The sequence below is a fragment of the Corvus brachyrhynchos genome, unplaced genomic scaffold (assembly GCF_000691975.1).
Source record: "Corvus brachyrhynchos isolate BGI_N302 unplaced genomic scaffold, ASM69197v1 scaffold319, whole genome shotgun sequence".
In the NCBI taxonomy this organism is placed as follows: Eukaryota; Metazoa; Chordata; class Aves; order Passeriformes; family Corvidae; genus Corvus; species Corvus brachyrhynchos.
Genome location: NW_008246065.1, coordinates 1172016 through 1193448, shown reverse-complemented (window position 1 = coordinate 1193448; position 21433 = coordinate 1172016). Strand labels below are relative to the sequence as shown.

Here is a 21433-nt window from a genome sequence, read left to right as displayed (position 1 = left end):
TTGCTTTCTTTTCCTGTTTTTGAGTGCAGGTTTCTGAGCTTCCTGGCGGGGTGGCTGAAAGCGCAGGGAACGCGCTGCTCCCTCTGGGAGAGCAGTGCTGAGCATGGGGTGTCCTCGCCTCTGCTTGCAGCTGGGCTGTGTCAGGAACAAATCCAGCTGGACCTGTTGAGCCCCGTGGCAGTTTTGTGGCACTTTTACAACATTGCACATCTCCAAGAAAAGTGCTCTGTAAGGTAAAAAAGCAGCCTCATCCCTCTTAATTCTGGAAACTAAAGGGGAACATTTAATCGCAGCGCTGACATTGCCTGGTGTTTCAGACACATGAAGCCAATGTGGTTATTCCAGAAGCCAAAAGTGCCTCATCTACCTTCATCCCATGGCCCATCCATGAGATCAGCTCTTCTCAGTGCTACCAAAAAATGTCTCAGTGCTACCAAAAAATGAGGGACATGAGCACGATTAGAAACTCCAGGTAATTTTCCCAGGGACTGCCCCCTTGGCGGTCTGGGTCTATGCCACCACAACTGCTTCCTGCTGGGGAAGCAAGGAATGGGTTTTGTCTCCTTTCCCTGAGAGTCATGAGGCTCTGGCACAGGTTGCCCAGGGAAGCTGTGGCTGCCTCATTCCTGGAAGTGTCCAAGGCCAGGCTGCACGGTGTTTGGAGCAACCTGGGATAGTGGAAGATGTCCCTAAACTCCAAATAAAACACAGGGTCCCTAAATCCCAAATAATACACAGAGATCCCTAATCCCCAAATAACACACAGACGCCCCTAAACCCTAAATAAAACACAGACGCCCCTAATCCCCAAATAACGCACAGACACCCCCAAACCCCAAATAACGCCCCAAAAACGGCCGCCACTCCGCGCGGCCCCAGCGCGCCCTCTGCCGGTGCTTCGGGGCCGTACGGGCCGGGGGTCCCGGGGCTGCCAGGGGAATCTGGGAGTTCTGGGGGTGCCATGGGGATTTGGGGGTCCCGGGGCTGCCAGGGGAATTTGGGAGTTCTGGGGTTGCCATGGGGATTTGGGGGTCCCGGGGCTGCCAGGGGGATTTGGGGGTCCCGGCTCTGCCGTGTCCCCCTCGCACGGAGCTCACCGGCAGCGGAGCCTCCCCACCCTCGCAGGGAAGAATTCCATCCCAATATTCCATCTGTCCCTGCCCTCTGGCAGTGGGAAGCCATTTGCCCGTGTCCTGTCCCTCCATCCCTCTCCAGCTCTCCTGGAGCCCCTTTAGGTGCTGAAAGAGGCTCTAAGGTCCCCCTGGAGTCCCCTCTTCTGGACTAACACCCCCAATTCTCCCAGCCTTTCCTCACAGCAGAGATGATCCAGCCCCAGACCGTCTTCTCAGCTTCCTCTGGCCCCACACCACCAGGTCCGTGTCCACCCTGTGCAGAGGACACCAGAGCTCCATCCTGCAGCAGGGTGAGGAGGACATTTAGCAAAATGCTACCTCTGGCTCCAGCTGCAATTTTAGGTGCTGTTTGTGCCTCTGAAAATGCCAGCATTAATGTAATGGTAGAGGTTGTATCTCTGGCTTCTGTCAGTTCAAACAGGCACCTGAGACAGGTCCCCAAAAAGCAAATCTATTAATGGTGTTAATTCAATGAACCTGCAGCAAATGCAAAAGCTGTCACCTGATTAAATCACATTCAAATTAGTGCTGTTATCTGTAGAAATAAAAAATGGGGTTGCAGCCTTGGTGGAACATGTGTTTGCAAATCCTCCCTAGCCAAATGAGCCGGGGCAGTGCCAACCTGTGGCATCTCCAGGCTCCCAGAAAGGATTCAGTGCAAGGTACAGCCAGATGTGCTTCTGCCACAGCTCCATCTATATCAGCACAGCTGCAACAGCAGCAAAGAGAAACCTTAGCTCGCTGGCAAAAAATAAAACCAAAAAATACCCCCAAGAAAACCCTTCTTTTTATTTTTAACACAGAGGTGCACCAGAACTGTGTAATACATCCCAGTGTTAGGGGGAAAAAAAAAATCATGGAACAGGTCACATGGAAAGCAGTGATGCTCACCATGCTGTGAGCTGTGATTTTCCTTCCTTCAGCTCAGTAACAATTACTTCTCTTTCCTGTCACTGTCTTTTTTCCCCTGTTGAAAATTGGTGGTTTTTATAAGGTGTTTAGGAGGGTTTGTGGTCCAGAGGTACAAACACCCCTGCCCACTGTATTTATAAGCTTTAAAGGAGAATATGAAGAGGGGAGGGGGGGAAAGCAATAATCCTGTTGTGGGTTAGGCCTGTGCAAAATAGAAGGGTGAAAGAGCAGGGTGGAGACCACAAAGAGCAAAGAGAGGGTGGGTGTGATGTCTGCACATCCTCTGGGAAGTGGGTGCTTCGTTCTGCTGTAGTCCAGATGCTCATAAATCTCCCGTCCTCGTGAGGCAAGATGTGTCTTGAGGCAAAATGCTGCTTGATAGAAGATTGCTGCCACATAAATAAAATTAAAGTTGTCAGGACATACCCATATCATGATTCTGGAGATCTTAGTTCCCAGCTGAACTCACTCAGAGGCAAATTCAGGAACAACAGTGAGGTAAATAATGGTTTTCAGGGTATAGCTACAGCTCCCTTGCTCTCCCAGTCTCGGTCCCGTCAGTCATTTCACACAGGACCAAAACTAGAACTCGGCTGAATGCAGACTTTTTCTTTGTCTATGTCATTATGGTCACTACAATGTCTTTCACAATTTTATTTAGCACACCATGAAGACCTTTTGGTATACAAACTGATTTTCCCCCTTCCTTTTCTATGCAGTATCAGAGCTCTGTTGGGACATCAGTTATGTACACAAGGACAGCTGACCCTTAGCCCTGTAATCTTGATCAGAGTCTACCTTTGGCAGCTTCCAGCCCTGCAGCTTTCCCTTTCCATCTACTCCCACCCCTCTGAGGGTCAGTCACATCCTTGGGCATCCCTGTTTGAAAATGCTGAGCCCTGAAAAGGCTCAGCACCTCTCAGTTCTCTTTTCCTAACTTGTAGCCTCTCCTCTGAAGCATGGGGCAAAAATGAAAGAAGAAGAAAAAAAGACTGATTCGGGTTTTGGCAGCTCTCCTCTCACAGAAGAATATTCCACGCTTGCACATGAAAGGGAATTTTTAGCCAACCAGAGCAAAGAGTCAAAATAACAAACACAAACAATTACCCCCAAAAAATTGCCACACTCAGTAGTTTTTCTGACTGCTGCTACTGGCTCAGTGAGAGGCTGGTTCGTTGCCTAATCTTGAGCTCAGAAAAAGACAGATCATCTTGAAGTTTACAGTGCTATTGGCCCAACTACAGAGGATAGGATTTCCCTCAAGCCTTTGCCCAAGGCCTGATGATGACTCCAAAAACAACAAGTCGCCTTGAGGTTGGAAATTTTGCTTCAGAGAGAGATTTTGTTCGCGTTCTGTAGATGATACACAAATATTGGTCTGAGTGGATGGAAAATGCTTAAAAGCTGCATAACAGAGTGAATGAGACCAATCCCGAGATGGAAATAATTTCCTTAGTTCCTTGCAGCACTGCTGTCACTTCCAGCCATCTGTTAGCTGGGAAGTCACTGATAATCCATGGAGCAGCTTGGGTGATGAAACCTCCTGAAAGCAGAGATCACAAAGAGCTCACTTATTTCTCTACAGTAGAAAAGGAAGTGGGTGGGGAAAAGGAATGAAAGGATGAAACACACAGCTCATGCCCTCCTGGCTTCAGGATAAAAGATTTGCTCTAAAAAACCCCTGGTAATTTCATACTTCCTTAACGAGAAATGGTGTCCAAGATGTGGAATGAGCAGCAGTCAGAGGCAGAGTTCTATGAGCCAAATCATCTTCATTATGTGGTAGATTGTAATTTTAATCCCACCGGTCTTCCCCAGGCCTGGGGATTTTCTAAGCAGCCTGGTCAGGATGTTGAGAACAGCTTTTAACAGTGGCTGATTGAACACTGCAAGAAAAGCAAGAGAGATGGGTTTCCCATTCATTCAGGGAATGACTTGCACCAAAACTCTGCCCCTGAGGTCTCACCGTGTACCAGGGTTCTCAGTCTCAGTGAAATCTGTAGCAGGGTTGCCTTTTGTCCTTCATGTTTTGGAGTTTCATATTGTTTGGTATCTCTTTGCAGACTAAGAGGGGCATGAGCTTCTCCTCTATGCTCTCTGCTGTCAGATCCATCTCTGTGGCACTTCAGGAATGCAAAAAGGACAGGTTTAGGTTGTGTGTAGTGCAGATGCATAAAAAATGTCTAAACCTAGTATTCAAACCGTGGAAAAATTATGAAATCATAAATACAGAAAACACAGAAGAGGAACTAAGAAAAAAATATGTTCAGCTGTTCCTCTGGACTGCAGCTTGAAAAAGAACCTGAAAGGTTTCAATTTACCTCCAAGTCAATGTATTTTTTGGTAACTCTGGGAGAGTTTCAGTGAGAGTTAGCATCACTTGTTCAAATATTTCAAGTTCCTACCTTGTCTTAGTCACGACATGGGAAAACACTTGAAATCTATCTAATCAAGTGGTTCACCAGCTGAGATAGACCTGATGAAAACCACATTTGTTAACGCTGATACAGCTCGAGCTCAGCTCCTGCCAGCTGAAGTGCAGCCTGGCACATCACCCTGTCCAAGACCCACTGACCACCACGATCCCCCCTGGGATTCCTTGGGGAAAATGTGCACTGAGGGGCTGCCATGCTCCAGTAAGGGCACAAACCGACAGATTCTGCTTGAAATTTATATGGCAAACAAAAGAAAAAGCCCCCGTGTCAGGACATCCCACTGACAGCAGATTTGGTGCTCGCCCAAGGCACGGAGCAGTGGATAACCCCCCTTCCCAGCCCTGACCTACAGCCCTGCTTTTCTCAGCCAGCCTTTCCTGCTGGCTTGCAGAGTTCTGTGCAAAGTGAAACAAGAGCCCAAGAGTAACACGGGGGCGCAGGCAGGCACTGGGCTGAATTTTGGGCACACGACCTCTGGAAAGGCTGGAGCAATAGGACAGCGTGGCAGGAACACGGGTAAGAGCACCCAGTCCCCAGGCTGCAGCATTCAGCATGCTGGGCACTTGGGAAATGTCCTGTCTTTGGGTGATTCAGATGGGCACAAGGCAGGAACAGCAGCGGGGGAAGGGACAGCTGCTGGCCCTTTCCTGCAGCACGTTCAGGAGCTCAGAGCGTTATCTGCTCTGTAATGCCAGCTTCAAAGCCACTTCAGCTTTCTTCTGCCCGGGGATCCCCCCAAGTTTTGATCAGAGCGACATCAGCTGCCTTTCCTGACAAACAGAGCCGCCTCAGCATTTCAGCATTTCTTGCTGACAGAAAGGTCGCCAAGTGCTTTGCATTTGAGGAACCAGCAGCTGCGACCTTTCCCTGCTTGGACTCTTACTCCAAGCCCCAAATCCCTACGCGTTATTCAGCCGAGAGCCAGGAGAGGGTGCTGCTAAATTTGGCGATCATCCCATTCCTCCCGCGAGGAGCCACATGCCGCCTTTCCCTCTTTCTTCCCCTGCCATCCCAAACCCCTTGGAATGGGGCGCTTTTTAACCCCTGGCTGCGATGGATTTGCACACTGATCAGTCAGGATATAATAGCCCTGATGATGAGAAGCATCTTTCACTTAATTACAGCCAAGCTGCCGAACTGGAGCGATCAGAATTCCGGCTGCAGCTGCTGAGCACTTGTATGGCAGCACAGAAAAGTCACACAGATCCTCGGGATAAAGGATGCCCCACAGCTCGCTTTGAACTGTGGCTTTGCCAAAAGCCCTGGGACATGAGCCGTGTTGGATACAAAACAAGAGGAACTGCCTCTGGCACAGGGAAAGGATCACTGTCATGTAAACACTGCTTCTGGTTTGTCAGGGGCAGACATTTGGCAAAACTGGGTGACTGTGTAAGGCTTGCTGCCCTGTTTTAGGATGAAAAGAGTTATAAGCAATTTATAAAAGGGAGAATATACCACTTTTCAGCTTTGAACTAGTCACAGAATGGTATGGGACCTCTCTGCATCACAGACCTAATTAGTTTTTAGCCCAGATGCAGGTGCTACCCACTTAAAATGTCTGAATCTTCAGTAAAAAAACCAGCACATTCCAAACTGTTATCCAAACACAAACATTAAAATCTTTTTCTCTCCCTCCCACTGATTTTTCAAACCCTCCTTCTCCACACCAATGGCCTGGCAAGTGCAGTGAAAGAAATGCAACAGGAACAAAAGAAATGGGAGATGGAGCAGGTACAAGAGGCATCTTCCCCTGTTCAAGTGAATTTCTGCAGTTCGTTCAGACCACAGCCCAGTCAGAAGTGAGCCCCACTGTGCCATCCCTTCTTCCAAGGCAAAACCCAACATCCTAGGACAGACTGTGAACTGTGTTAGCAAGGACTGAGAGCAGAAATGGGTTAACTATGGGACATGAAACAATCTCAACCCAAACTGTGTTCATAAAAGAGCTGTCACCACACAGATTTGGTGTATTTGTAGAATATTTTTATTTTTTAGCTGAGAAACACAAAATAGGGTAGAGTTTAAGGCATGCAAACAGGCATGAAACTTCTCTTGCTTGTTTTGTGTGCTCATCACTTCTGTGTAAGTTCTACGAAGAGGAGTAGATCCTATCTTTAATCTCTACATAAAGCAACTTTGAGCACCCACTTACAGCCTGAGGTTGGATGCAATGTTTACAGTTGTTCCTGGAATGCAGGATTTATTTCTTGGGAAACAGTTCTTTATCTGTGTGATTTGTTCTGTGCCACGTGGAGCAAGTGTCACCTACTTCCAGAAGTTTGTAATAACACCAACTTTCCCTTTTTTTAAATTGCAATTACAGGCATCTGCTTGCATGGTTTTAATCTGATTGCCCTTTTACTGAAAAATACCAATAATCTGATGAATAGGAAAAACATCTTTGCTTTCTGCACATTGAAGTCTACTTGTTGGTGTTCTAAAAAAAACCCCTCAAACCAACCCAGACAGCACAAAGACAATGGTCCAATCAACTTTTTACCTCTGAGGTAAAAGAGCAACTCAAAGATTAAGGATTTTGTGGATCAAGTTACATTAGATTAGAAACATAACAGGTACTGAAATAAACATCATAGGCACAGAGATGCTGCTAAAAAATACATTTCCTTTTGAGTAACTTTTGCCTTGTGGTCGTGTAAAGCACCTTTGTGTCTACTCATGTAGGGTGTTTGCTCTTAGCAAGCAAAGGCAGTACCTGATAGGGAACATATTGCCAAGGAAAGTGTTCATAAGCAGCTACAAACTTATTTTCTCTCTTCAACACCCTACCTTTGTTCATACAGCTCCTGGTTTTATCTTCTATTATTACCATTTTAAAACATGATAGTCAAAGACTCTTTTATCCCTTGCTAATGCATTTTTAAAATCAATATGATTAAAAATGAATCTACTGCGCATCCATGTGATGAATGTGGTAAGAGCTCATTCTGCATTTTTCCCATGAATGTCCCCATGCTGAATTTTTTAATATCACTAAGACTAATGCAGCAAACACTGGGAAAAAAACAAATCCCAAGTCCTAAACTGGTTAAGCTGCCCACTCCCAAGGGCTTCAATGCTATCAGAAGTTCTGCCCTCTGCTGTGGCAGGCATGAAGAGTTTGTTATTACAGTGGATTTTCAAAAGAGGTAATCCTGAGATTACAAAGAGTTGGCAAGTCCAGAACTGGATGGTCCCATTTCCTAGGCCCCATCAGAAAAAGAAAAAAAGAAAAAAAAAAAAATTCATGCACATGTTTAGTTCATTCTCATTCAGTAAAACATTGAAATACAGCTTGAGCAGGAGGTCAAATACCACTGAAAGTGCCTGAAGTAATATGACTTCACCATTAAATCTTTCGAGAGCATAAAAAGAACATTAACTCAGTGCATAAGAACTACACCTTACATCATGCATATGGAGGCACTGACCTCTTCTTTGACTTCCTAAAAATGAGCAGGGCATGTAGCTCTAGGGGAAGAATCAGAACTTCCATCCCCACTTTTACATCTAACTAGGGAAAAGCCCATGGAAACAATTTTCTTCACACAATACCTGCAAGAGTGGCTCAGAGTTAAAAGAAATGATCAAGTCTACCAAGTGAGTTTGCAATCTCAAAAATGACAAACTAGACTTAGATTTCAAACATTGATAGTGACAGCAATGTATGAAACATATCTGGCCTTTCTGACAAAAAAAAATAAGTACAAAATGTTCAAAAGCTAACTGTGCATTTAGATTAGCCAGCACATAAACAAAAGTTCAAGACAAGCAGTGCAAAATATGAAAGAGTAAATAATGAGAGAGTGGGAAACAGCCAGACTACAGCTGCAAAGCTTGTAAATAGAGCAAGTAGCTAATACACTTTCCCAGCTTAAACTGCAATTTAGTAACACTGCAGTGAATTAATCAAAAAGTATAATGAACACATGAAAAACTGTATGCTAAAATGTGCTTTGCAGTGCTGACACATTCCCAGGACAACATGGAATGCTCATTGGGAGCATCTTCCTCTACCAGCCTTGGATTGCGCAGGGCAGAAATAAACTCCCCTTGCTCTCAAGCTTGATGTGAGAGTGGCTGAACCCCAAAGCCAACTCCCTGTTCCACTGCAGCTCTCCAAAATCACAATTAGGAAACCCTGAAATACTTTTGTGGGGCAAACAAAACTCGGCAGGGTGATTTGAGCAGAAAAAATGGAGTAAAACAAAACCAGATTTGGTTTGCTGGTCCTTTGCCAAAGCACTGCTGCTGCACAGAGAGGGATTGTTCAGAAGACCTGGGAGAGACCAGATGCTTTCTGATAGCAGCATCTGATGTCACACTGATATGAGGGACATGCCCCAGCCAAGCTTTGCTGGAATCAGTGTGCCCTGAGAGGGATATTTACTATCACATTTCCTAATGGCAGTTAGGAGTTCTTCAGAGATCCTGTCTCTTTTAGAGCTTTTGTTCCCAAGGGAACAGAGGTTATCCCATCCTCTGAAGAAGGTGATTGTCTACTGCAAAAAAAAAAAAAAAAAAAAAAAAAAAAAAAAAAAAATTGGGGGGAAATTTAGGAGATACAAAAATGAAAATCATGACTAGGGAAGTGTTTTGATTCAGCAATAAAGGCAAAGCAAAACAGATATCACCCTGAAAGAACAAAGTCACACAGGAAGGGATTGGATTCTAAAGAGCTTAACCCTGAAAGATGCTGTCCCTTTATGATTAAATTTGCTATGAATGACTCACCCACAAACTAATGTGAAATGTACTCCTCAACAGCTTCTCCCAGCAGATCAGGATGTAAAAGCTAGTCCCAAATAAAAATTACAAGGCAAAAATAAAAACCCAACCACGCAGTCTCCCATTTTGCATCACCAAGATGCCTCACAAAAGAAAATACAAGAATTTAAAGCATTTTAACTCATGAAATATGAAAGGCAACTCATGCTATGGAGGAATACCTCAGCCTCTTAGCTGGGAAACAGTCCTTCCATGGGTGCTTGGTTAATAGCTATCATGCAAAAACAATTAATCATTCAAGCAATTAAGAAGGTAAGTATCTCCTAAAAAGGTTTTGAGCTTTCCAAGCCCTAAATGCAACTGCTATAAACCTAGACTGTTCCTGAGTGTAATTTCCTTATTGTATTGCCTCTCCTGAAGAGACCCATTGTGTCTCATGTGTTGTAAATTCTTGATGCTCTTTTAGCTGCAGTCTGAGCCTCAGGTGAGTTCTCCTCTTGCTCCTCGCTCTTCTTATGGTTTAGGAATATGTCTGACTTCAGGAAGCGGCTGTAGCTGTCATACTTCATGAGATTGAATATCTGGGAAGAGGGGGGAAAAGAACACAAAGCAAACTACCTAAGTAAAATGAGATTTTAAATGAGAAGGACACATTAATTCTAATGCACTTTCCTTCTGTTTGTACTAGAGCGTTACTACAGAGCAGGGCATTAAGGAAAAAATACACTTCCAGCTCTCCACGGGGTCTGCATGTAGCAAACAATGCTGTAGGTCCCATGGTCACTGCCTGGCAATAACGTCCACATTAGTTTAAAAATCAGATTATAGTTTTCACAGTAGCCTGCTTTGCACACCTAATACTGAAGGTGAAAGGTCCCAGGCCAGAGTCACTGAGTGGGATGATCAGATCCTCCCGTGTTTGTCCCTCTGAACATCTCTCTGAATGTCTGGAAGGCATTCAGAGGGACAAAGCAGAGCTTTGAAGAAACAGAGGCACCTTTTATGCACCTTTCTGACTGCAGTGACTCCTGAACATTGCAGAGTAACTCAAGCAGAGCACTGGATAACTAAGGAAAGCCTCTAAATAATTTACACAAATACTGAAACATCTGGTTTAGCCAATGTTTCTTAAAGCTATGCCAATCTTCCCATTCTTTTTGGACCAAATGGCAAGACTGGTCTCAGGCAAATTGCAGGAACCTGCCACAAAGAGCTAACCTGATACAGATGTATTTTGCCAGTTAAAACGTGGGTTTAAATTGCTGGTGGATTAAATTTGTGTAAATACACTTTTCACTAGGCCAAGAGCTTCTCACAGCCAGCATGGAAACATGAAGTCAGCCCCAAGCACAGCTTTTCTCTCCCAGGGCTTGAGCTCAGGCTCATCCCTCAGCATAACTGCTGCTCTTCTATTTATACCCACTGTGGACAAAAAAAAAGCTACAACTCTTTTTGGAGTTTTCTGAAAACAAAGGGGCTGGGAGAGGAGCCTGGAATCTGTTCAGGTGTCAAGGTCAGGACTATATTTTGCTTGGTCTTGAAACAGAGGGGACAGGAAAAAAAGTAAACTTCAAAACTATAATTGAGGCAAAACCAAAGCCAGCATCACCCTCAGCCTATTATTTCACTGGTGGAGCCTCTCTGAGTCATGTTTCAGGACTGATCATTTTTTATGATTCTCAGAGTAACTGAATTTCCAAGACAAATTTCTGGATTCTGACCTGAAGATGTGGCTACTCCACGTGTGGATAACTCATCTTTACCTTTACAGGCCTCACTTCTAACTGATACTACAACCATTACCTGTTTGGCAGGAGGAAAAAAAAAAAAACAAACCAAAAAACAATCTCAAACTGCTTTTTCATTTCACATCCTCAAGGAATCGGGACAAATACAGGCAAACACCCAAAACTTGACTGTTCTTGTCTGTGCATTTGCTAAAGTTGCTCCCTTACAAGTAAATTACATGGTGGATTTTACTAATCACTATTTCTTTACATATTTAAATATTTAAATTCATGTCTAAAACTGTGGAAATATTATTTTTTAAGATACATTTTGGAATATGAAAAAAAAAAATCCCCAAATACCCATTCTGTATAGACTCTGATCTTCAGGATCTTAACTCTTCCTGAGTTAAGAAAAGTCAAATTTTACCTCCCAGCACTGGCTAACTATAACATAATTAAATTCATCCAACCAACTCAGGGGAAAAAAATTGTAAGGAAGATGTTCCCTGTTAAAACGTCACATCTTTGTGAAGAACTTAGACCCCTCTTGCTCCTGGTATCACTTAAAGCATCTCCCAGAGAGAAAGAGCATTGAAGACCAAGATCTTCTGCAGTCTGGTCAGCCAAATATAGAGAGCAGAGTCACCACGTGCCAAAGCAGAACCCTCTTTCCCCCTCCCTCCCTGCCTCCTCTCACTGCCTTTGTGGAGCAGAAACATTTACCCCACAAGTATTTTGAAGCACATGAAGTATGAACTACTCTAACACCACTCCATTCAGCACAAACAAATGGCTTGGGGGCAGTTAAGGCCACCCCATGGCCCCAGCCCACACCCCACCAGATCCCCAGTTAAATCAGCAGCTCTCTGGAGACCTGAAGCTGTTGTTACCAGCACTGCTGTAGAGCAGAGTGTGTCTTTCCAGCTCTGCCTTTTTCTACTCCAGACCCACCATGCCAGCAGTGGTTAACACTGCTCTTCAGAGAGCAAATTACGCCACTCTTCATAACTTTATAAGGATTGAAAACCAGAGAAGACCATAACTCTTCTGAGCCATTATCTAACAGCAATAAACAGTAGCTTCAAGCACTGGAATCTTGCAATGACCCACAAATGCTCTGCATTTGTTTTTAAAAGCTCACAGAATTTCTTCCCACACTAGTGGGATTCCTCTACCACTAGTCCAGTATGTTTCCAGTTCAGGTATTACTAATCCTTGGCTCTCCACGTGCATGTCATTTGTGAAATAGCAAATATTTTAACTCCAGTATTCTCTCCAGCTTCACTCTTACAGTTACTCACCCTGAACTGCAGTGCTGAGCTCTACCAGAACATTTCTCTCCCTTCCCCCAAGTCAGAAGTTTTCCCATGAAAAACTCTGTTTCTTCACATGGAAATTTGATTTCAGGTATTTCCACTGCTAATGTCTTGGAATCTGCCTGAAAAACAGCAGAGCCTTTGCCCCTCAGACAGCTCCAACTGACCCAGCCAGTGCCCAACCAATGTATTCAAATACCTGATTGAAATGGGCTGAAAACACTGTTTAAATTGCTGTGCTGTTTCTCCACAAAAGGAAAGAGCCAAATGGAAAATACAGGTAGTCCTGAGGATGGTACAGGAATTAAAAATAGTACTGCAAGTGCTGGAAAGCTGCAGATAAGAATGACTCACTTCATAACTTATGCTTTGAAATCAGCTGAATATCAAGAAAATTTACCACCCAAAGACATGCCTGCAAAATTTCTAATTTCTACCAGACCTCCCAAGTTCCTCAGGAAAAGGCAAAGCAGAGACCAACTCCTCTAAGTCTTGCATGTTACAGAAGAGGAGGGTTTTCAAAAAATTGTGTTATATTCATATCAATATAAATACCAAAGCAAAGTAAAATAAAGAATCTTAAGCTCTCAAGGAAACCAGTGGCAACTACAAAACAAACATCAGCAATGACTCAGAACAAGTGAATACACAGGAAAATGAAGGCACTGAGTTAGTCAGGGTGATTCTCAAGCCACCCACACAGGAACCCAGGAGAAAACTCCATCCAGTTTTCCAGGAAAGCCCTGAGTTGGAATTAGGATGATTGTAATGAATCTCTTAATTAATTGGTCGTAGTGAGATGGGGCCAAGAACCTGGAATACCTCAGAGCAGCTGCATTAATATCCCAACATGGAATCAACCCAGTTCTGTGCTTACCTGTTCAATCCATGCCGTGGCTAGAAAGCAAAGCTCATTATAACCAGACAAAACTGTGTTATTGAAGTAAATAACTTTACCTGGTCCTGGAGCTTCTGAAACATGAGAGGGTGAGGTGTCTCCAGGATGGTCTCACTCAAACGGGACTGCCCTTCAACATTGACTTGGGAGGAAGCTTTACTGGACAGGAAAGTCATGTAAATTTCTTTAGCTTTTTCCTGCATCTGCAAAAGGACATTTATTTAAAAGAATTATTTAAAATGGAATTTATTAAAAGAATTATTTCCTGTGGAAGTAGTCTCTGATTGGGTAACGTTTTGTTGGAGACTTCTGTAGGTCACTTCTTGAGGTTCACGTCCTAAACCCAAAATATATTCTGAATTTCAAAAAAAGTAACAAATACACATAGATTAGCCTACTTGTGTATATTCATTTGTACTGGAAGAGAAACACCTCTACAGGCCAAAGCCTACACCGATATTAGCAAAAGCTGCCAGTTTTCAGCAGTTTGTGATGTCTGAATCTCAGTAGCCAGTGTGAGACTGCTCAGCATCATCAGCTAGACCTTGTGTTCACTTCTGAGAAGACTCTTTTTCCTAACAGATCATCAGTATGGGCAAGAAACACAGAGGAAAAAAACCTGGGAGCTTACTACAAGGGAAAACGAAGTGAAGTTAGTGTCTAACTCACACCACTGTCAGGCAACCTTGTCACACCACACACTTTGTCTTAACCATGACCTCAGAGCAGCTCACCTACAACACCGACTACATGATTAAAGAAAACACCAGCTACTTGGCTAACTGGTAAAGATAAGACTCTCAATAGCCTCTGAGAACTGATAAATAAGGGTGTGACCTGCATAAAGCTGTTTGTTGGTATTTGCCCTGATTTCAGAGCTCTTCCCTTGTCAAACCAGTAACAGTGATAACATCTTGACCCCACCAGCATCCTTAAGCTTCAAAGCAGTGAGGGGCCACAATCCCCTGAAATTCAGTGAAAGACCCCCTTAACCAGACAGTTGGATAAGAGGAAGCCAGAGAGGAGGAAGAGACACAAGCCAGGCAAGATCCAAGCCCCGCTGCTGCAATCTGAATTCTGCAATCTGAAAGCAACCCAGCAGCAGCTGCTCTGGCTCATCCTGGGCCCTGGGTACCTCTAATGAGCAATCACAGCTCCAGACCAGCATCAGCTAAAGGGCTACGCCTTTGATGGGGCTTGAAGGAGGAAGCATTTAAACCCAGCCCATGAAGGAGTCTCAGAATTACTTCTATGTTTTACAGCTGAGGTACATTTACACTTGGGGATAATTAGAAGAAAAGCTGCATGTGTTTGAGCATTCAGGGGGCCTAAAGAGTTGACTCACTGCTGAAGAGGATACCCATTCTCTAGTATTCCTATTTAAAACTCATTCATCCGGGGGGTAGAACATTATGTGTCAGGTGCATTAGGCCACAATGAACTGTTTTTAACAATTTCCAACTTGTTTCACAACTCAGGGAGGACTGGGTCAGCCCCTTCTGTTCTAAATGAGCAATTAATCCAAGAGATCAGACTGCTACAAGTGGCAAAGTTAATGTCCTAAGGCAGGCACAGGGAAGGGGCCTTCAGCTATTATTGCATGAGCAATTGTATTGCCAGTCCCACCTAAACAACTTTAGAACCTCCTGTACGGTTTCAACCATACTTGAGAGAGGGGCAAAGGACTGAGAAAAAAAATTACCCTCCTGCTGAGTCAATGGAAAATCAGCAGGAGAAAAGAAAGGGAGAGGAAAAGCAGCACATGCACCAAGGGAAAAGCTGCAGTATATGCTCAAAAGTTTTCTGCTCTACTTGAACTGCCAGGGTGTCCTTTGCTTCTGGCTAGTCAAGGCAGGAGTAGCTCCTCACCAGCCCCAGCACAAGGTGCTGCTTGTCTAAGGCCACAGGAGCAAGCTGGGCACTGCAGAAAAAGAGCAGAGGGAGGCTTGAGAGGAAACCCAAAACTGGAAGTAACTGTGAGGAACTTTAAAGAGCATGGAGGGGAACAACAGGACTGTGTGGGAGGCTGGTGAAACAGGGAGGCTCTTTGGATTTTGTGAGGAAGAATAACAAAGAAAGGAAGTGAAAGAGCTGTGCTAGGGAGAGGAGGCCATTGGAGAGACACAGGGGACCTGGCTTTATAGCAGTGGGGAAATATGGAAATGCACAGCTGAACGTTACAGATTCTGCTGCAAATAGAACTGCTCTGCCATGTCTGTGCTTCAGTGGTACAGCAGCTGATTAACTACAGCTTATAATTTGCTTTAAAAAGAAAGAACAGTCAAAGCTGCCAGTGTGCTCATACACCCCCCAAGTGTCACTCAGGCAGAGCCAGGTTCAGGTGGAGGAGGCAGAGATTGTCCCTGTTCAGTCAGTGGCATTCTCTGCTCTGCATCTGCCTGAAACTAAAGCCTCAGCACAGGGGACTCTGCTCTGGAACTAAAAGAGCTCCTAAACTGGGATCTTGTTTGCAGGTGGTTATTAAAGGATTTCTGGCAGTCCTCAGCTCCATCTGTGTGCTCGCCCCAGTATCCGTGCCAGATTCCCATTAGGAGCACGAAGTTCTGTCTGCAGCAACCCCCCTCGCTGTTTCAAGTGGATACAAGATTCTTTCCCACTTCCTTTCCTAAGGTCAAACTCAGCTCCCAAGCATGTGTGGTTCCCAAATGAGGTGAATGGGAGCCCCAGATGCTCATCAGACCAGGCTCCCAGCAGCCAGCAGCTGTGCAGCATTACCCAGCCCTGCTAAACCCTTGCTACATTCCACATGGGCAGCAACAGAAGAAACTCCTGAATGCACAGGACTTTGTCCTGGAATCATTCACTACAAAACTCCCAACATGGATATTCTGGTGGGTTTTAGCAATAGCTGAAAATATTTCCCGTAAGCATTTATTACAATCTGTAATTTATTTTTGAAGCTCAGCTTCAAGAGGAGAATCATTTAAACCCTGGGAACATGTTGTTTATTTCATTAACAGTCACAAATGCAACAACACATGACAAACCCCAACAAAATATTTAAAGTTAAATTTTATTCCCTTATCCCCACCACTCCCATTTCAATAATTAAATATGTGCCCTAACACAAGGGCCACATGGGTGGCAGCAGAGCTCACTGCTACGAGTGGGCTTGACCTAATTGCTTTCTCAATCTTCACTAAATGTTAAATTTCTATTTTAAATTCAATTTTAAAGGATTATCCTTTTTGTTGTTGTTGTTTCTAAACTACAGAGATGTGTCTTGAGCTGAGGGGAAAAGTCTGTGCCTTCCTGCTGCAAGAAGATGAGCTGAACCCAGTTCATCTAAAACCTGGCCAGACCAGCAATGCAGTCTGCCTGCTGCCTCACTCTGCAGCTGCCAAAAATCTCCCCTGCTCCCATGAATCATCCACCCTAATGGAACAGCAGCCTGTGCAAAACCAAACACTGCCCCAGGCTGCCACAGGAAGGATAACAATAAATATCCCTGGCACAATGGGTGCTTAACCCACTGCTCATGTGCTGACCTTTGGGCAAGTTTAAATTGACCAAGTAGAGCCCCATGCCAGCACTCTCACATCAAGTAATCAAAAGTTTATCTCATCCTTTAAAAATCGGGGGAAAAGAATCCCATTCATAGAATCATGGAATGGTTTGGGTTTGAAATTACTTTAAATGTCAGCTACTTCCAACCCCCTGCAGGGACAGGGGACAACTTTGACTAGATCAGATTGCTCAGAGTCCCATCCAGCCTAGCTTTGAATGTTTCCAAGGATGGAACCTTGGTTCCCACCTCTCTGGGAAACCTGTTCCAGTGTGTCACCATCCTCACAGTAAAGAATTTCTTCTTTATACCTAATCTAAACTTGCCCAATGTCAGTTTGAAGCCATTCCCCCTTGTCCTGTCCCTCCATCTCATGTCCAAAGTCCCTCTCCAGCTCTCTTGGAGCCCCTTTAGGCCCTGGAAGGTCTCTCTGGAGCTTTCTCTTCCCCAGGCTGAACACCCCCAGCTCTCCCAGCCTGGCTCCAGAGCAGAGCTGCTTCAGCCCTTGCAGCATCTCTGGACTCGCTCCAATCTGGGTTAAATTGATATCAGCTTCATCTGACCAAGAGTCTCTGGGTCTATGAGTTAATCTGTGTGGGAAACCAGTTTTAAGGAGAAGCAAACTACAAAACAAGTAAAAGACTGTTTTTAGAATACTGTGCTCACAATAGAGAGAGATGCAAAGGGATTTCTGCAAGAGTCACTTTCAGAAGAAAAATCCACGCTTCACGTTACCATAAACACTGGAAAGATTTCTATTTTTAGTGCTTTTCCTAGCTTTGTAAATTATCTAAACAAAGCCACCCATAAGCAGTAGCTACAAAAACTTACTGTAAGTCTGTGTCATTCTAAAGCACATTTATTCAGCAAGTTATAATAATTTGGGCAGCACCAGACTCCAAGATGACCAAGCTGTGGAATGACTGGTACTGAATAATTAACCTAAATAGAACCTAGTTAAGCCTCTGTCCATTCATTTGGCAATTCATTGAAGGATTCACTAAGCTCCTATCCCTGCACATCACCACTTTCTGTACTGGCATCCTAAATTAGCAATCCTAAATCAGCTAAAAATATGGAAATCATTTAGCAAGGGAAAATATGATTATTATCCCACTGAAGGCGTGGGACTTCACAGAAAAGTCGACTGACTGGTTGTGCTTTCCTCAAGACTTTCTGCATTTGTGGACCTTAATGAGGGAGGGAAGCAGCTGAATACACAAAGCTGAAACTACTAAATGCTACAGAGTTCACAGTCAAATTGAACATTTCCCTCTTCTTGCAAAAAATAGTATTGTTGTATTTTTATGGATTTATCAATACCAAAAAAATACAACTAAATCCAGCACACTGTTTTGAGGGGAATGTTTTTTTCAGTGCAAAACACAGGATATTTACAAAAAGTAGACTCCCCTCCCCAAAATACATAGTTTGGAAAAACAGGGAAATTGCTGTTGTTGAAAATGTGCTGGGAAACTGTTTCAGCTGACAATATTTGACTGAGAGGAATCCTGCAGTGTGGACACAGCCCTCTTACACCTGCACTTCATAACACCTCTCCTAGCCCAGCTCTCCCACCCGATTCTTATTCCTTGGCATTTCTGATGTTCCTCCAAGCACATATAATCCCACTTGGAAGAGGTTTAAGGGGCATTTTCCCACTCTCACCTCTTCATGGTGCTAAAATGTGCCATGGCAACAAGAGGTGCACTAAGGTAAAAAACATAAAAGGGGGATTTAAAAAAAAAAAAGCTTTAGGAGTCTGACTCTCAAGGACAGCGATGCTCACTTGGAGTTTTGAAACTACTTAATTTCATGCTCACAGAATCTTTCTCTTAAAGAGCAGATAAATTTAAATTTTCTCAAGAAAACAATGAAACAAACAAAAAAAACCCACACAAAACCTTTTTCAGAAACAAGTAGACTAAACATGGTTCATAGTTTAGGCCTGGCTCTGTGGGCTTCAAAGTCTAAATGTGAAAGTAGATCCTTTGTTCCTGGTGGATCTAAATGTAAAACAAGATCTAAGTAGTGGAAAAAGCAAACAAACAAAAAAACCTTACAGGAGGTGGATGGTTGAGAAATTTTCCAGTAGAATATTTCCTACTAGAAAGAGAGAGCTGTCATCAAAATGAAAAGGCTCTGCAGGTATACATCAATTTGGATAAATATTTAAGCAAAAAAGTTTAAACAGACCCCTTCTGTTTTGTAACTTGTAATTTCATAAGGCAAAATATTTTCTTTTGGTGCTGTAAAATATTTTTGTTTGTGCCATTTGTTATTTTTATGTTCCACTGAGACATCACAGTGGTGTAAATTTCCATGTATTAGCTGCTATGCTCTAAAAAAAGCTCTGAATGAAATATCTTTATATTTGCAAACAAGATGATGCAACATCACTGAATTAACAAAAGTTTTGCTACTCCCTAGAAACTACAAAAAGTTCAGTTTTCAAAACATGGGAAACTTGACAATTTCAGCAGTTTGTTTTGATTTGAAGTAGAACTGGCTTTGTTTCCAAACAATTCCACCAGGATGATTTTAGTGCAATTTCTTCAAATATATTTATCTGCATTCACACAAAGCACATTATGCAACAGAGATGTTTTAGCTCCAGCTCTGCTAAGTAAACTTTGTTGACAAGCAGAATTTATTTAGGAAACATACCTGCTTTTTTCCCTGTGTTTTCTTAAATTCTTCACATGCTAACCAGAACAAAACGTTTTCTTCACTAAATTCTTTCTTTAAAAATTCCTAGGAAAGCAAAAAACAAACACACAAATGTTAGGATGCAATTTCTCAGTTGGTTTTCCCTCTTCCTACTACAGCTATTAGAACTAGGAGCTGCCTACAATTAACTTAACCGTGAGTTTACCCAACCCAGTGCAACAGAACCACTGCATCTGTGCATCTGCACAGCTGATACTGAACACTCTGATATTCTGCACTTTGAAAGCACATTCCAGGAGGATGATGAGCTACATCTCATCTCAGACCATAGCAGTAACTCACAGGAATGATCTCCTCAGTCTCCCTTAAACAGCTCGAGCACTTTTACAGCCACTGCTCAAAGGGAAATCCAAAAAATATATTAATTCATTACCAGGTGAGTAAAATGAACTATTTTAATGAGAGTCACAGATCACTTGGGATTCTCATGTAGTACCTTTCTGACTTTTGTAATGAGTAAAATCTCTACAAATGAAAGTGTTTCTAAACGTGATCATCAGTGGCAATAAATCCACTTAAGCAGACTGAAGCAGATGTAGCTGTGTTCTCTGTGCTGTTTAAACACAGCACATTCCTCCAAAAGTGAGGCATGCTTTAAAAGGGGAAAAATGTACATTAAATTTATTTATGAAATATAATGACTGAAACTTTTATAGCTCTGAGATCATCAGTTTTCTCTTTCAAGTGTTAGAAAACAGAGACTAAGTAATGCCAGGAGTTAAATAGCACCAAGATTACTTTTCCTTTTTTTTTTTTTAAGAATTCAAAATCAGTGTTTTGTAATTCTTGTTTACCTCATTTCCCAAACCAGTCTGGTAGGAAACCATTTTATCCCAGTGCATTTTATCAGTATGGTATGGCAAAAGCACTTTCAAGTAGGCAGTTCCCATTCTTACATCCTAAATGGCAAGAAGGCCTTCAAACACCAACTCACCACCCTCACCTAATTAAACTTCAAGCCATTTTGAGCTGCACCAGCCCACACTTTGTAGTAAACTGAAAGGGAATATTTTCAGTAGAGCTGCTAAACACAGAGCAAGAGCCACAGAGTCATCAGATTGCTCCTGGTAACTCATTGCTTAAGGACAACGTGTGAGAATCGAGAGCCCGGGATCTCAGTGATAAATAATGCTTGGCAGGAGGGATCAGTGGCTCAGGGACTGCAGTTTATCCAACAGGATCTTGTTAATCCTTGCAAGAGCAGATAGATCCCGTTAGAAAGATGCAGCCAAAAGTCTTGCACATGCCTTTGGAGCACAGGCTGCAGTGGCAGGGGGCAGAAGGTGCTGCCTCAGCAGCTCAGCCAGCGGCACAGCTCCAGCTCTGCTCAGGGCACACATCTAGAGGGATGTGTGCCTCTGTTCACAGCACTGGCACAGCTGCACCCTTCGTGCTGAGGCTCATTCTGCTTCAAAACCTGACTTTGTTTTACGGAAATATCCATATTTGATATAGCGACCCTAAACCGTTTCACTCCTTCCGGGTCTTCGAGGAGGCTCTCCAGGGATGTGGCCCATTTCGAGGTGCCTTTCAAGGTTTGGTGGCTGCTGCTTGGGTGGCCCTCGATGTCATTTATCTCTGGGGGGAAAAAAAAAGTTGAAAACACCAGCATCTTCTTTAGAAATTACAAATATCACTCACACTGATGTCTCCCCCATTTCCCCCTGCACCCTTGATTTCAGCTGCTCTCTTTAAAAGAAACACCATAAAACTGAAAATAAAGACACACACATACAGACACTTGAAACCTGCTTTGCCTGGAAGGAGGGAAAAATTCCTTACAGCCATGCAATTCAGGAGCATGTAAGGAGGCACTGACACTGTTTTATAGCAGTTCAAGCACCTTCTGCCTGGGGAACACAACGACCACAGTCCATATTTTGTTCTGGCATCGTCAACAACACTGGGTGCTCTAAAGCAACTCCTGGTCAGTCACACATGTGAAATTTATTTTTAAGAAAAGAATCATCACTGGAGGCTGGAGGTTGGGTAAAAGCAGAGAGAGAAAGAAAAATAATGGTTTGTTTC

The 21433-nt window shown here is 43.5% G+C and overlaps 1 protein-coding gene across 6 annotated transcripts in view; it reads right to left on the bottom strand.

Moving 5' to 3' along the window:
- Positions 1-1916: 1916 nt before the first annotated feature.
- Positions 1917-21433, bottom strand: part of RGS10 (regulator of G-protein signaling 10) — a 23822-nt gene continuing 4305 nt past the window's right edge. Inside the window, exons 1-6 of one of the 6 annotated variants that reach the window (XM_017746860.1) lie at positions 20865-21427; positions 19343-19429; positions 13209-13352; positions 4012-4168; positions 3742-3931; positions 2441-3588 (exon numbers count right to left, since the gene is read on the bottom strand). In XM_017746860.1, the coding sequence (XP_017602349.1) occupies positions 3786-3931; positions 4012-4168; positions 13209-13352; positions 19343-19429; positions 20865-21017 (687 nt within the window). In that variant the 5' untranslated portion in view covers positions 21018-21427 and the 3' untranslated portion in view covers positions 2441-3588; positions 3742-3785. The other 5 variants (XM_017746861.1, XM_017746859.1, XM_017746862.1 and 2 more) reach the window with 5 other exon arrangements.